Source organism: Tamandua tetradactyla, chromosome 16, assembly GCF_023851605.1.
Source record: "Tamandua tetradactyla isolate mTamTet1 chromosome 16, mTamTet1.pri, whole genome shotgun sequence".
NCBI lineage: Eukaryota > Metazoa > Chordata > Mammalia > Pilosa > Myrmecophagidae > Tamandua > Tamandua tetradactyla.
The window spans coordinates 18,388,014-18,403,408 of record NC_135342.1 but is presented as its reverse complement, the minus strand read 5'-3'; the positions used below and the strand labels follow the sequence as shown (position 1 = coordinate 18,403,408).

General features: G+C 45.5%; 1 protein-coding gene and 1 non-coding gene across 7 annotated transcripts in view; both read left to right on the top strand.

The window, feature by feature from the left end:
- The window catches only part of IGSF23 (immunoglobulin superfamily member 23), a 47,016-nt gene that overhangs the window by 22,447 nt on the left and 9,174 nt on the right, over positions 1–15,395 (top strand). For 5 of the 6 annotated variants that reach the window (XM_077131502.1, XM_077131501.1, XM_077131503.1 and 2 more), the window contains 2 exons: positions 3,015–3,115; positions 13,779–14,120. In XM_077131502.1, coding sequence (XP_076987617.1) covers positions 3,052–3,115; positions 13,779–14,120 — 406 coding nt within the window. In that variant the 5' untranslated portion in view covers positions 3,015–3,051. Of the gene's footprint in view, positions 1–3,014; positions 3,116–6,050; positions 6,104–13,778; positions 14,121–15,395 lie in introns of those variants that run through there. The other variant, XM_077131507.1, reaches the window with a different exon arrangement.
- On the top strand, positions 6,266–6,336 carry TRNAG-UCC (transfer RNA glycine (anticodon UCC)). Its single transcript has one exon. It is a non-coding gene; the product is annotated as a tRNA-Gly (tRNA).

Below are 15,395 nucleotides of genomic sequence, written 5' to 3'. Positions count from 1 at the left end.
ATATACAGTATTGAATAGGGATTATTCTATCTTATGAAATGGGATTTATATTAAAACATGACTTTTCTTAGGGGGCATACTTCCTTTCAAACCAGCACAATCATGATGGTGATTATGCAACTATGTGAAGATATTATGAATTACTGATTATATATGTAGAACGGAATGATCAAAAGTTAAGAATGTTTGCGTTTGTTTGGTGTTTTTTTTGGTATTTTTTAAAAACAATTTAATTAATTAAAAAAAAAAAGGTGCAGGTATTGCAAGTAACTGCCACTGATATTCTCAGCAGCCTGTGGCATCTAAGTGGGTGATTTGGAACGTCGTCTCTCTTCTGCTCATATCCTGTTCCAGACAGCCATGTGCTCTGCTAAAACTTCTACAACTCTGAAAGGGAGGGCTGATAGATTTTGGGTTGTGGGGTCAGTCATATCACTAGCTTCTCTGTCATATAAATTTACCCCCAATAGCTGCAAGGCCTCCCCTTCAGGGACAGACCCTTGATCACATGGCAGGAGGGGGGCAGGCCAAAAGGTACCCTTTCTGGAGGTAGGCAGATCCAAACACAGGAAAGAGAGAGAGGGTCTGAGTTAAGCAAGCTCAGTTTCTCCTCCCAAACTCATCAATCCCATAACAGGGTGGAGGGGACACAGCTTTATTCTAACTCCAGCTTCTAACGTGGGCAACTGTCAGCATTTTAGGAGCAATAAGTCTTTATGATATATGAAACACCTTGCAGAATGTTTAGCATTCCTGGTCCCTGCTCAATAAATGTCAGCGGTGTTCCCATCTTCCAGCATTGAGACAACCAGACTGTAGGCAAATATGTCCAAACCCCCTAGGAGGGAAGGAGATGCCTCTGATTGGAAAATAACCAACCACCAGGAAGTCCCTTCCATGGAAACTCCAAATGTGAGGCAAGTCTTCCCCCACTGGAACACAGCCCTGCAGGGTGAGGAGAATGCAATGCTTGGTCCTTCTAGCTTTCGAGCTGTCTTTTTCAAACTCAGCCTTGCCTTAGGCTATTTGTGCCACTGTTAATAAAGTGGCGTCGTACTGCCCCACAGCCCCCCACACGCACACCTCCTTTACCCTACACAGACACAAATATACACACACATGCACGCACACCACACACACACACCGTATACACACCACACATACACACACACACACACACCGAAGGCGAAGAAGAAGGACTGACGTTATAACTCAGGAACCTCATTGTCTGAAGACGACTGGAAGGAAATGAGACAGACTTGGGATGAATCTGCGGTGACAGGAAACAAAGTGGGATCAGGCCCAGTGGTGGGAATTTAAGGCCATGAGGAGGTCAGTTTCTCAAAGGAAACTCCAGGAGCTGTTACCTGGAGAAAGGAGAGTGAATGCTGAGTGAACCGAAACCAATAATCCCCATCTGGACATTAGCTAATAGTCACATGGCAGGGATTTGCTTATCAGGCACCTGGATATCAGATCAAAGAAGTCATAAAAGAGGCAGTTTGGCTAATGCTAATAAAGAAATAATTGAGTCACCTGATAATGACTATTTTTAGAGATCCGTGGAGGAGCCTTTGCCCCTGGGTGGAATCTTAACATCTCTGGAAGGGAAAAACCTGAACTTCTGAGTCAGACAGATCTGAGTTCAAGTCCAAATGCTCTCATTTCACTGACTCACTCACACATTCACTCATTCATTACAAAAACATTTATTGAGCACCTATAATGTGCCCTGTTCTATTCACTAGAGACACAGCTACTAACCAGACAAAATCCCTGCCCTCCTGGATTGTCATTCTAGTAGGGGAGAGAGGGTGGAGGGCAGAGAAGAGGGAGAGAGATAAACAAGTGGACAAAGAAATAAATAATTTAAGATAGTAATAAATATTGTTAAGAAAATAAAACAATGTGACTTTCTAAAGAGGAGCTGGGGGCCTGTCTAATAAGGAAGTGATATATGAGTTGAGACCAGAATAAAGCAATGCAGTCAGCCATGAGACGGTTTATATAAGGTGCTAAGAGGGACTAGCAAGTGCAAACGCCCTGAGGCGGGGCCCTGCTTGGTTTCCTCAAAGTCAAAAAGCCACAGTAAATAGCTGTATGATGTCAGACCGATTGCTTTGCCTCTGTGGGTCACTAGAAAGTGAGGATAAACATACCTACCACTCAAGGCTGGTAGGAGGGTTGAATTATACAACAATTTTTAAAGAAACTTAAAATTGCCTTGAAAATCATTTTAAATTTCTAATTTTAATATAAGAAAATCATTTTACTATACCTGGCATACAGTAGGTGTCCAGTAAATACCAGCTTTTAGTTGAAGCAGTACAACTATTAATTTGAGAAAGAATTGGGCTTAGAAGGTCAGAAGAGAGAAAGGAGCTTTGTGGGTTTCTCCTCCGAGAATCTAAAATGCAGAGTAGAGTATGAGCGAGGCCCAAGCAAGGGCTTCTGAGCTTGCCTCCAGGCGTCCAGCAGTTACAATTAGCATCACTTTAATAACTCCCACATTCACTGAGCACCTGTCAAGTGTCAGTCCATGGTCCCATCTGATCCTGGGGCAGTCACTCTTATTAGTTGCCCCATCTGTCAGCAGAAAAAAAGCGAGGCTCAGAGCTGATTGTTGCAGAGCCAGGAGGCCAGCCCAAGGCCGGCTGCCTCCCACCCCACCTGATGATCTTTGTTTGGCCATGCCTCACCTCTGAGGTGGGATGACAGGAACCAGGCATTTCTGCCCCAGAATCTTTCTCTTGGCCTGAGGGGTGGAGGAAGGGAGGGGGGTCGACCGAAACGCAGAGCCCCCTCTCCAGGAACCCTGCCCCATCTCGCTCCCCACTCACCACTACCACAACCCCCACCCTCACCCCCAGTGCCAGAAAAGGGCCTGGAGATGACAACAGCTGGAGTCCCCAGGCCTGGGCCAGGGCAGGAGTGTGGGCAGGGCAGGGGCGGGGCCAGGGCAGGGGTGGGGCCAAGGCGGCATAGAGGACTGTGCTGGTTTATGAAACCCACAGGAAGTGCTGCCTTTGACACCGCGGGGTACGACACAACATGAAGTGTCCTCTGGACGCCAGCCCTGCCTGCAGCTCTGCCTGGAAAAGGCTGCTTCTAACAGGTGAGTGAGAGACGGCAGCTTTCCCCACGGGCTGGAAACAAAAGGAAGAGACCCACAGGGAGAGGGTCTGTCCAAGACAAAGTGGCCAGTGCTCAGAGATGAGACTGGTCAAAGTCCAGGTAGCACAGGAGCCCAGTTCATGAGAGCTCTTGAAAGCTGTAGGAGGCAGTGCTTTTGCCCCCATCTACAAAAGAGGAAGGTGAGGCTCAGAGAAGGGACGGGGTCACTTGCCCAAGGTCACACAGCTGGCAGAATCAGAATCCGGGCCCCCAACCCAACCCTTTCCACCAGTGCACCATAACTCACACCAGCCACCCACATCACAGCAACAAGACAGCAATCAACAATAATAGACATCGTCACTGAGCTTTCTCTGTGCCAAGCTGTTCTAAGCACTTTACATGTGCAAATATATAATTTTAACATAAACCTTTGAGGCAGGGAGTAGATGATCCCCATTTCACAGAGGGGGAAACTGAGTTTAAGTTAAGTGCCTTCAGTTTGCTAAAGCTGCCAGAAGGTGATATACCCTAAATGGGTTGGCTTATACAACAGGGATTTATTAGTTTACAAATTTACAGTTCTAAGGCCATGAAAATGTCCCAATTAAGGCATCAACAGGATGATATCTTCTCTCAAGAAAGGTCGCTGGCACCCAGGGTTCCTCTATCAGCCTGGTTTTCAGCTCCTGGTTCCAGTGGCCTCCTCTCTGAGCTTCTGTGGGTCCTCTCTCAGCATCTCTGGGGCTTTACTCTCCCTCAAATCTGCAGACTTTTCTGTCTCGGCTTTCTCCAAACTTCTCTGGGTGGTTCCTTTTCTGAGCTCCCTGGGCTTTTTCTGTCTCTTATTCTCATAAAGGGCTCCAGTAAAGGATTAAGGCCCACCTTGGATTGTGTGGGTCACATCTCAGTGGAAACAACCTAATCATAAGGCCCCACCCACATTAGGTCTGCCCCCACAGGAATGGATGAAAAGAACGTAGCCTTTTCTGGGCCATGTAACAGCTGCAAACCAGCACACCCAGTTCACATAGCTTGGAAGTGGCCGAAGGAGGATGTGAACCCAGATAGTCTGGCTACAGAGATCACACTTTCCAGAGACCACACATATATGCCTCTCAGTTACTAACTGAATTGCCTCCTTTTCCAGGACTTAAAAAGTTCCGTTCTGTGTAATGCCAAAACTCCAAACTCTGGCCAATTTAAAGCTTCTCCCCATGCCCAGTTCAGGCCTTAGATACAATGCAGTGAGGAAGGAGACCCGGTGCGCGCTTTCCCTATTTCTCTCTTTGTGTCCTTTCTCCCAACCTTGAGTCACTGCCTGTGGCCCTCGGGGTCATGGGCAGGGGGCAGGAAAGAGAAGAAAGGGGACAGGAAAGTTTCTACTTGGCTGCTATAGCTGAAATCCAGAGATGAGGCCTTTGGTTTGGTTGAGGAGCAGTTGATGGACTTTTCCAAGCGGGGAAGGGCTTTGGGGATTTGGGGAGCCCCCTCATCACTAGAGAGCGTGCTCCCAAGGTTCCTACAAATAGGCCAGCTAGGAGCTTGCTGCCATTTCCCAAGGTCAAAGGCAGCAAGCCTCTCAGTAGAGGCTTTGCCAAGACAGCCTCCAGCTGGTGTCCTTCTGAAGCACCACCTCTGTCATGTGGGAAACACACAGACGTCTTTCTCCTGCCCCACTCTGGAGGTAGAGGCCACCTTCCAGCCCTCTGTTTCCTCTGCCCCACAGGCCTCTTCCACCCCACCTCTCACCCGTAGACATTCATAGGTATAAGTTTCCACATCCCCCAAACTCCAGAGGACACATCTCAAGAGGTTCAATGGAGCCGCACCTGCCTTGGCCAAGGTGGGAGGGAAAGCCCAGCCCCTCACCTGCTGCGATGGACTCCACATTCTCAGCTCTCCCCATGGAAGCCTCACCACAAGTCACTTCACCCTCTCTGTGCCCCCAAGACCTGGAGGGAACAGAGGGATCAGTGCTGGTAGATTCCATGGCGGGTAATCCCTTTTATCTCGACCACCACTAGGGTTCTTGGCATCTGCTGCTTTGTTGAGCCTTTGGTGACTCTGGAGATTTGGCAACAATGGGGAAGGTGTCACATTTAACGCTGTTTTATATATACTTATCTGTAATTATACTTTTACAAGTAATACATATAAATGTAATATAAATAAAATATATATTTAGAATATTCATTTTTTAAGTATATCAGATGAAGGATGGAATTTCACAGCTAGAATCATTGAGATGATTTCCAAAAATGTTACTTTATAGGAGCATGGTTATTTAGAAGTGTTTTCCTTTTTTTTTAACCCACAAATGCTTGGTAAAAGAGACTGAATCAATAAAAGACAGCATTGAGTACAGGTGGCAGGCATCCAAAAAACACTCATTGGTCAGGCCAAGGATTGGCAGTACCACTCAGTAAAAGAGCAGCCAGCTTATAGAAAGTGGCTTAAAACAAGTGTTTGCAAAGATAGGGGAGAAATGTTTATAATACAATGTTCAGAGAAAGAAAAAACAGATTGGCAAAAAAATTGTGCTCGTGATACAATTTCAACTGTGTAAACATGAAATGCCATCTCAATAGCATGTGCCTGCAGAGTAGGGGACAAGAGGGCAAACCCCAAGAGGAGTTCAAAGGGAGGTTTGGCTTTATTTAGTTCTAATTATTTTTCAAAGGAGAAGCACTCGTATGATTAAAACAAATTGCAAACCATGAAAAAACCCTCAGAGGAAAATGTTCCTAAAAATTATTATCTTGAGTGTAGGGATTTTTGTTTTAACTCCTTCTTAGTTTACTTTCCAAATTATTCTAGAATGAAGAGTTTGGAACGCTTTTGTAATACTTTTTAAATACTTTTTAAGACTTGCTGAATACATTGAATATATTCCTTTTTTTTTTTTTTTTTTTTTTTTTGCTCTTTTCTAAAAGAACTAGAAACAATAAGAAGCACAAAGCTTGAAAAAGAAAAAATCTCTGAAAAGGTAATATTTATCTTCAGGTGCCTAAATATTCTGCTATAAACAAATTTTCTGATACTCTGAAAATACTTTTCCCTCCACTCATGTACAGATAAATAAAATGTGGCACATCCATATAATAGAATATTATTCAACAACAACAAAACAAAAAAAAGGAATGAGAGTGCATGGGTGGTTCAGTGGTAGAATGCTTGCCTTCCATGCAGGAGACCTGGGTTCAATTCCCAGACCATGCATTCCACCCTACCCCACCCCACCTTCCCAAAGAAAGGAATGAAGTACTGGTTCATGCTACAATATGGATTGTATTGTGTACTACACAATAGCTTTCAACTGAACCTTGAAAACATGATGCTAAGGAGCCAGGCACTAAAGACTACGTATTGTACAGTTGCATTTATATGAAACATCCAGAATAGGCATATCTAGAGAAACGGACAGTTGATAAGTGGTCGCTAGGGCTCCAGGAGTGGGGAGATTGGAGGAAGACAGATAAGGGGTGCAAGGTTTTTGTTAGGGTAATAAAAATGTTCTTAAATTGATTTGGGTGGTATTCTAAAAGCCACTGAACTGTGCACTTTAAATGGATGGATTATGTGGTATATGAACCATATCTCAGTAAAGCTGTAAAATATAAAGAGATTTAAGTCTCAATAAAGGTTCAGTTGAAGCTATTGTGTAGTAAAGTGGAGGCAGGAACGTTCCAGAGGCAATGCACAAGAGGGGGGTATGGGACTAGCAATTTGCAGCTAGTGAGGGGGTTTGGGGAGTTAAATAGCCTTAGAGAGCAGGGAGAGGGAGGGCAGGGAAAGGGTGCTTCTCACTGGAAGAAATCAGGAATGAGAGTGAGACACAGGTTTGGACTCTAGAGGCAGATGATTTCAGTTTGGACAGGCTGGACATGCTAAAACCAGTTTAGGCTGTGAAAATTCACAGCCTCATTGAACCTCCCTCCTTGATGAATGGGGAAACAGAGGCTCGCAGCACGGAAGTAGGAAGTGTAGTACAATCAAGGTCATGGACCCAGGTCTGTCATTGGAACCGTGATTCTACCTTGACACTGTTTTATTTTCCTGGATGCTAAAACAATACCACACAATGGGTTGGCTTCCCAACAGGAATTATTGGCTCCTGGTTTCAGAGCCTTTCTAGTCTCTTTCTAGCTTGCTTCCTCCTCGGGTTGGTATTTCCTGACTGGCTGGCAATCTGATTCCTTGGCCTTTCCATCACATGGCAATGAACACAGAGGTGTCTTCTCCTTTCTCTTCCAGGTTCCATTGGCTTTTTCTCTGTGATGTTCTCTAATAAGGCCACCAGTGATGGGATTAAGGCCCCTTGTGATTCAGCTGGGCACACCTTAATGAAAAACATCTTCAGAGGTCCTGTTTACAAATGGGTTCACACTCACAGGACCAGGGGTTAGGACCTGATGATGCTTTTATGGGGAACATAATTCAATTCCCAACAGTCACTACAATGAGTGATCTTCTGCTTCAGAGGCCTTCAGGACACTAACAAAATCACCGGGCACCTGCACTTGTGTCGGAGTCAGTGCTTGATCCCAGATACAGGGTGGGTGACGTAGGAGCTTCCCCTTTGGTCATTTAGCCAACAAACACTCCCTGAGTGCCAAGTCTGTGCCCAGCCTGTGTGGGGTAGTGTTGGGGACACAACAGTGACCACCACAGCCCCAGCCCTGCCCTTCTGGGACTCCCAGTCCAGTGGGGAAGACAGACCCCTCACCAGGGAGCAGTGAGGCAGGGGAGAAGGTAGGGCTCCAGAGGAGAGAGGTCAGGTCTGAAGGTGGGGAGATGGTGGGCAGGGGAAGACCTTTCAGGGCTGTCAAAATCAAAGTGGAGCCTCAGAAAGACATGGCATCCATTATGCAAACCACACCCCTGTGCTTTTTGTTCCATCGGGACAGAAAAGGAAAACTCCGAGCAGGTTCTTGGGAATGACACTTTATTCCTGTCCTTTTGTGACAAAAGCTTCCATCGCCCCATCAAGTCAATGCAGGTGCCTTCCCAAACACTGTAGTACCTATTTCCATTACACCTGAGGACAGGGAAGACTTTGGAAGAGGGGATGTCTGAGCAGAAAGTTGAATCAGGTAGATCAAGAGTAAGAAGACCAGCCCTGTCTGTTTGCTAAGGGTGCTGTGACAAACTACCTCTCTACTTGGCTTAATCAACACACATTCATTCTCTCACTCCTCTGAAGCTCAAGTCCAAAATCAAGATGTCATCAGGGCCTACTTCCCCCAAAAGCTCTAGGCACAAATCCTTCCTTGCCTTTTCCAGCTTCTGGTAGCTCCCAGCACTTCTTGGCTTGGAGCTGCATACCTCCAATCTCTACTGCTGTCACACGGCCATTGCTCTCTGTCTCTGTTTCTGTGTCCAAATTTCCTCTCCTTATAAGGATGCCAGTCGTGCTAGATTGGGGGCCTTAATCTAGTTTGGCCTCTGTGCCATTTTGAATCTATTGCGAACCGCAGGAAAGTCAACTTCTTTCATCCTCATTCAGTATTGCCAGGTGGGAGCTTTTTCACTGTTTCCATGGAAATGTGATTTAAAGCCGTTGTGTTTCTGGTATATCACATCCTGGCAGCTTGCAAACTAGAACAGCCTCATTTTAACGTCTTCAAAGATTCTGTTTGCAAAGAAATTCAGATTCACAGGACCAGGGATTGGGACTTGAACATTTCTTTTCGGGGAACTCAATCCAATCCTAGCAGGTCTTCTAGGCAGGGAGAACAACATGGGAAAAGGTCTGGAGTCCAGAGTAACTGCAACAAGTTTCATCTGACTGGTGCAGAGAATGAGAGGGAGATGAGCACAGAGATCTCGCAGCAGTACCATGCTAAGGAGTCTGACTGTGTCCTCAGGCACTGGGGAGCCATGGAAAGATTATGAACAGGGGAGTAACATAGTTACTTAGAAAAGCCACGCCAGTTGCCCATTCTGATGCCTCAGTTTCCTTGCCGGTAAAACAGTACTTGCACCAACCTCAGACTAGTTGAGGGCATTGAACAAGGTAAAGGTTGGAGGCTTGGAGAGATCCCTAACACTCAGCTACACAAGATCCCCTGGAGCAGCTTTCTGAAGCTTCCAGAGCACAACTCAATTGAATCTGTCTCCATCATTTCTCAGTCGCTTCCACAAAGAGAGCTGTTACATTTGTTCTGTAAGTGGGTATTTCTTATCTTCAAAATGTTAACTACTTTTTTACATTTTTTTAAGGAGATCTTTAAAAAGCATGTTTGCAGCACACTCAGTTCTTGTAGAAGTAATAATGATGATAATTATGATGTCAAGCATGTATCCAGCAATCACCATGTTAGTACCATGTCAGGACACTGTTGTAACCCCTTTATGAGCATTAGATCAGAGTTCCCCAATATCAGCACCACTGACACTTGGTGCCAGATAATTCTTGAACACGGGGGATCTCCTGTGCATTAGAATATTGAACAGCAGAACCACTAAATGCCAGTAGCAACACCTACCACTTATGGCAACCAAACATGTCTCCAGACATCTCCAAATGGCCCCAAGGGGACAAAATTCCACCCCACCCCCCACCGAGGGCCAAAATCGTCCCAGTTGAAAATGATAGTTTCTTAGATTAATGATCTAAATTAGATCCTTGAATCCTCACAAAGTCATATGAAGGAGACACATTATTATTTGTCATTTAGAGATAAGGAAATTGAGGCTCAAAGAGATTAAGTACCTTTCCCAAAATCACAAGTGCTAGGACAGGATGGGATTTGCACTTGAGCAGCCTGGTTCTGAAGCCTGCGATCTGGCATGTGTGAATTTGTGTATGTGCATGCACACATGTGTGGGAGAGACTTAGTGTAGACTCTCTTACTTGTTTAATTCAAATTTTACTTAATTTTTCAGTGGGTTATACAACTCCACAGTTCAAATATCAAAGATATATTAAAAGACCCCCACTGAGGCAGAATTCTCACCTGCAATGGCAGAGACCTGGGTTCAATTCCCGGTGCCTGCCCAAGCAAAAAACAAACAAACAAACAAAAAAGGCCCCCACTGAATTCTCCCTCCCACCCACTGAGTTCCCTCCATCCCTACCCCTCCCCAGTGGACACAAAAATACCCAGTGTTTCTGTGTATCCTCTGTTTCTTTATGCATTCACATGCTGTTTTAGTTTGTTAAAACTGCCAGAATGCAACACACCAAAAGCCTCTCTGGCTTTTAATAAGGGGAATTACTTAGTTACAGATTTACAATTCTTCGTAGGAAAGGCAGCTAGCTTTCATCTGAGTTTCTCTGTCCCGTGAGAAGGCACAGGGCAACGTCTGCTGGCCTTCTCTCCTGGCTTCCAGGATCCAACAGCCTTCCCCGTGGCAATTTCTTTCTGCATCTCCAAATGTCTGGGCTGAGCTGCAAGGGCTGAGATGAGGTGTGCTGAGCTGCTGAGCTCTCTTCTGACCTCTCTCGTTTAAGCCTCCAGCTAATTAAATGTCACTCTTTGTGGAAAGCCCTTCCCTTAGTGGACTGCAGATGTAATCGGCCATAGGTGAATTTCACATGCTGATGATTTAAGTCCACAGAACAGAACAACGGGGCATCATCACCTGGCCAAGATAATACCAGGACCTAACTATCACACGTGCAAACACAGATATTTAGTTTTCTCCCATTTTACGCAAACGGTAGCATAGACTGTTCAGCTCCTTGCATTTATGTCTTAATTACTTATCTCATTGATCTTTCTCTCTCAGTTTATAGGGGCTCTTCCTCTTTCTTTTGTATAGTTGTGTACTATTCCACTCTGTAAATGAACCACAATTTATTTTATAAGTTCCCTATTGATGAACTGTTAGGTATCTAGTCTTTTACTATTATAAACAAGATGTGATATCCATTATATATTTTAATGTGGTTAAAAGGGGAAATCGTAGGCTTTATATAATGTTGCTAGAATATAAATTAAACGAATAAGGCTGTATAAACCCAATCAGTGATCCCTATTGTAAACAATGGACTGTAGTACACTTATAAAAGTGTTCTTTCACACCCCTCCCCTCCCCTCTGAAGGGAGCTGCGGCTGTTTGGCCATCGGAAAGGCCTGGGTGCCGTGGACGGGCCTCTGGACTTTATCCTGTAGACTGTTGGGTCCGGAAGGCTGTGGGGGTAGCGATCAGGGTGTGTCAGCAGGCACCGTGGGAACAAGCAGGAGGGAGAAGGGTGGACCAGGGAGGCCCGTGAGAGGCAGTCGCCGTGCAGGAAGAGGGGCTAAGGGGCTACAGGCAAGGGGCTGAGGCTGGGGAAAAACAAAAAGTATTCTTTCATGAATTCCAACAAGTGTACCACACTATTGCAAGGTGTTAATAATAGGATGGTACATGGGAACCTTGTATTTTATGCATGATTTTTCTATAAATCTATAACAACTCTAATAAAGAAAATCAACTGAAAAAAAAAAAGATGTGATTAATTAGTCATTTCACACCATGCATGTGTCTCTGTAGAAGGCATTCCTTGACGTTTAATTACAGGGTTAAAAGATATCAGAATTCGGAATTTTGAAAGGTTTTGCCGGATTGCCCTCTGCAATCTGCAGGGGTTGCACCAGCAATGTATGAGAGCCCCTTTCGCCCTCAGCCTTGCCAACACAGTGGGCCATCACACTTTTAGATCCTTGGCAATCTGATAGTTAGAAAATGTTATCTCCACTTGTTTAAATTTGCATTTCTTACTATAAACAGACCTAGGCATGTTTGCCTATGTCAAGAGACATTTGCATTTTCTTCTCTATGAACAGCCTACTCATATGCTTTTATATATTTGTGTTTGGCTGTTGATTTCTTTCTTATTGATTTCTATATATTAGTGGAATTGTCTCTTTGTTTGTGATATCAGTTGCAAATGACTCTTCCTGGGATGTCATTGTTCTTTTGACTTTGTGTGTGGATTTTTTGTGTGGTTTTTTTTTAACGTGCAGAAATTTCTTTTTATTTTTATGTGGTCAGATTTTTTAGTCTTTTATGGCCGGAGCTTGTGTTCCTATGACAACGGTTGCCATTCCCATGTGACAGTAGATAAGTGCATGGGATCTGAAGCCAAACTCCAAGAGTTCAGTGTCAAGCCCCAAGCAATATGGAAACTTAATGAAAAGAAGCGAGAAACCCATGCTAAGGAGGGAGGGGGCAGGGGCACACTGGACAGCAGAGTTTAATGGCTGAGAATTTCATCTGCCATGTTGTAGCCTAACAGTTTTGCCATTTACTACCTATGACATCCTGGACAAATGACTTAAATTCTCTGAGTCTCCATTTCCTCATGTGTAAAAGGAGTATACTACAGCATCAGTCAGGGTTGAGGCAGAACAACAGATGGCCTAATCAAAGGGGGTAACTGAAAAGAGTTTAATAAAAGGGCTATGTACAGTGCTGGGAGCAGTGTAGAAGTAAACCAGCATGGAATTGTGCAGCATACAGGGTCCAGCGGCAGCAGGGAGCTGTCACCATCCCTGGGCTAGAAACATAAACCCCAAAACCCAAAGAGAGTAGTGTATGGAGACAGCTTCCTGTCTGAGCCTTCCAGGGCTGCTGTAGCTAATGCCACAGACTGTGGGCTTATATCAGTTACCTAACGTCTCACAGTTTGGGAGGCTAGAGATCCAAAATCAGGGTGTTGGCAGAGCCATGCTTCCTATGAAATCTGTAGCATTCTGATGCTGGCTTGGCGGTGTATTAATTAGGGTTCTCTAGAGAAACAGAATCAACCGGAAATATTCGTAAATACAAAATATATAGAAGTGTCTCACGTAACTGTGGGAACGTGGAGTCCAAAATCCGTAGGGCAGGCTGTGAAACTGACGATTCCAATGAAGGGTCTGGACAAACTCCGCAGGAGAGGCTTGCCGGCCGAAGCAGGAAGGGAGCCTGTCTCTTCTGAATCCTCCTTAAAAGGCTTCCAGTGATTACATTAAGCATCACTCATTGCAGAAGACACTCCCCTTGGCTGATTACAAATGGTATCGGCTGTGGATGCAGCTGACGTGATCATGATTGAATTCTATGAAATGTCCTCATAGCAATAGACAGGCCAGTACTCGCCCAGCTAGACAAATAGGTACCACCACCTGGCCACGTTGACACATGAACCTGACCATGGCAGGCAGCAATTCATAATTCCATTGCTGCCTCTGACATGGGACCACCTCTCTCCCCATCTGCCTCCCGCTCTGTCGGAATTTACTCTGCTTATAAGGACCCCAGTCATATCGGATTAAGCACCACCCCCACCCCCATGCAACTGGCCTCACCTTAGCGAATGATATCTTCAAAGGTCTCATTTACAACTAGACTTGCATCCACAGGACTGAGGGTTAGGATTTCAATGTGTCTTTGTGGGGGACACAATTCGATGCATAGCATCTCCCAAAAAAGGGCTGTGAGCTTTGGTAGAGGGATGTGAGGAATAAACAAGTTCCTGTACACTTAACATATAGAACATTGTCTGACTCATAGGAGGTGCTCAGTGAATGTACCCTTTTCTTCCTACCACTGTTTTTATCATTCCTATGATGTCGTCAACTCTTGCTGCACCACCATCACACTCACCAGCTCAGGAAGGGTCACCTGGTGGGCCAGCAGCTCACCTTTGTTCTCACTTGCTCCCCTTCTTTCTCACCTCCTCCAAGGCACCCTGCTTGCATCCTGCACCTGCTCTCCCTCCCTGGAGTTGCCCGTCTCTGCACAGCCAGACCCCTTGACCAAAGGAACTGGTGCCCACCGGATCGCCTCTGGGAGCCTCAATGGCATTCTCACCATTTCTCAGTTCCCGGGACAAGAAGCTCAGCCAGAAGCCATGGTCTTCTCCACAGAGGGTCTCCCAGGGCCTGGTCACCCTGGCCAGAAGACGCTGAGCAGCCAGGACAGCCTTGTCATCAAAAACGTGATGGCTCAAGACTCAGGCGGCTACTCTGTGGTGCTGGAAACCGTCAGGGGACGCAGGAGTGCTTCGGAGCAGCTGTACAGCCAGAGTGAGTGGACACTCCCAGTGGGAGAGCATCTTCCCAGCTCTAGGCCACGGGATCCCAGCAGGGCCCCAGAAACTTATGACAACTTAACAAATCACCCCAGAGCTTAAAACTAACAGCCATTTGCAGTCGATCCTCATTACTCACGGATGCTGAGTTTGCAAGTTTCCCTAGACGCAGGAAGTCAGTTGTAACCCCAAAATCAGTTCTCCCTGCGCATTAGCGGTCATTCACAGATATGCAGAGTGCCAAACATTTTTAATCTCCTGATGCATATGTTCCCCACTGAGGTGAAACAAGACGACACTCTGCTTTCTTGTTTCAGCTCTCCTGCTGTAAAAAATATATATATCCTTTTTGCAGTACATTTAGTGACATGTTTTTCACATTTTTGTGCTTGTTATGGGTGGCTTCGCTGTTTAAAATGCCGAAGTGCTGTCTAGTGCTCCTAAGTGCAAGGAGGCTGTGACATGCCTCATGGATAAGCTTCCTTCAAGCATGAGTTATAGCACTGTTGGCCCTGAGTTCAAGGTTAATGAATCAACAATATATATTAATAAAGGTGTCCTTAAGCAGAAACATACATACAAGAAGGCTATGTCTCAATTGGTTAATGAAGATATTTGTTGCTAGAAGCTCACAGGAAACTAACTCTGAGCTTCCTCTTGGAGGAATGCTTCAGTATTCGCTAATTCAGTGTTTATAGTGACTCTGCAGAATGTAACTGCCACAAATAATGACAATCGACGTGTACTGAGCTCAGGGTTCTGCTCCATAGTTCTGGCTTCAGCTTGTCTCACTGGGCTCACTTGTGAGTCTGCGGTCAGCTGGGGGTACCTGGGGCTCCGGCTGGTCTAGGATGACTGGTGACCCGGCTGATGGCCAGAGCCCTGGGGTGACTGAGCCACAAAGACTCTTACGCTCTAGCAGGCTAGCCCGGGTTTGTTCACTTAACAGTGGAAGAGGAGCAGATGCTCAAGAGGTCCAGGCTCAGAACTGGCACATTGTCACTTCTGCCACATTTCATTAGCCAAAGCAAGTCACATGGCCGGTTCAGGAAGTAAATAGACACCACCTCTTTATAAGAAGAGCTGCAAGGTGTGGCAACCACAAAACTGGAAGGAAATAGACACCACCTCTTCTTTATAAGAAGAGCTGCAAGGTGTGGCAACCACTTTATACATACTCCCCAGATATTCATTAAATATTTGTTCACTTGGGGAAGGGCAGTGGCCATCTCTGGTGGCAGTCTTCAGCCTCACCTACACATTTATGAAC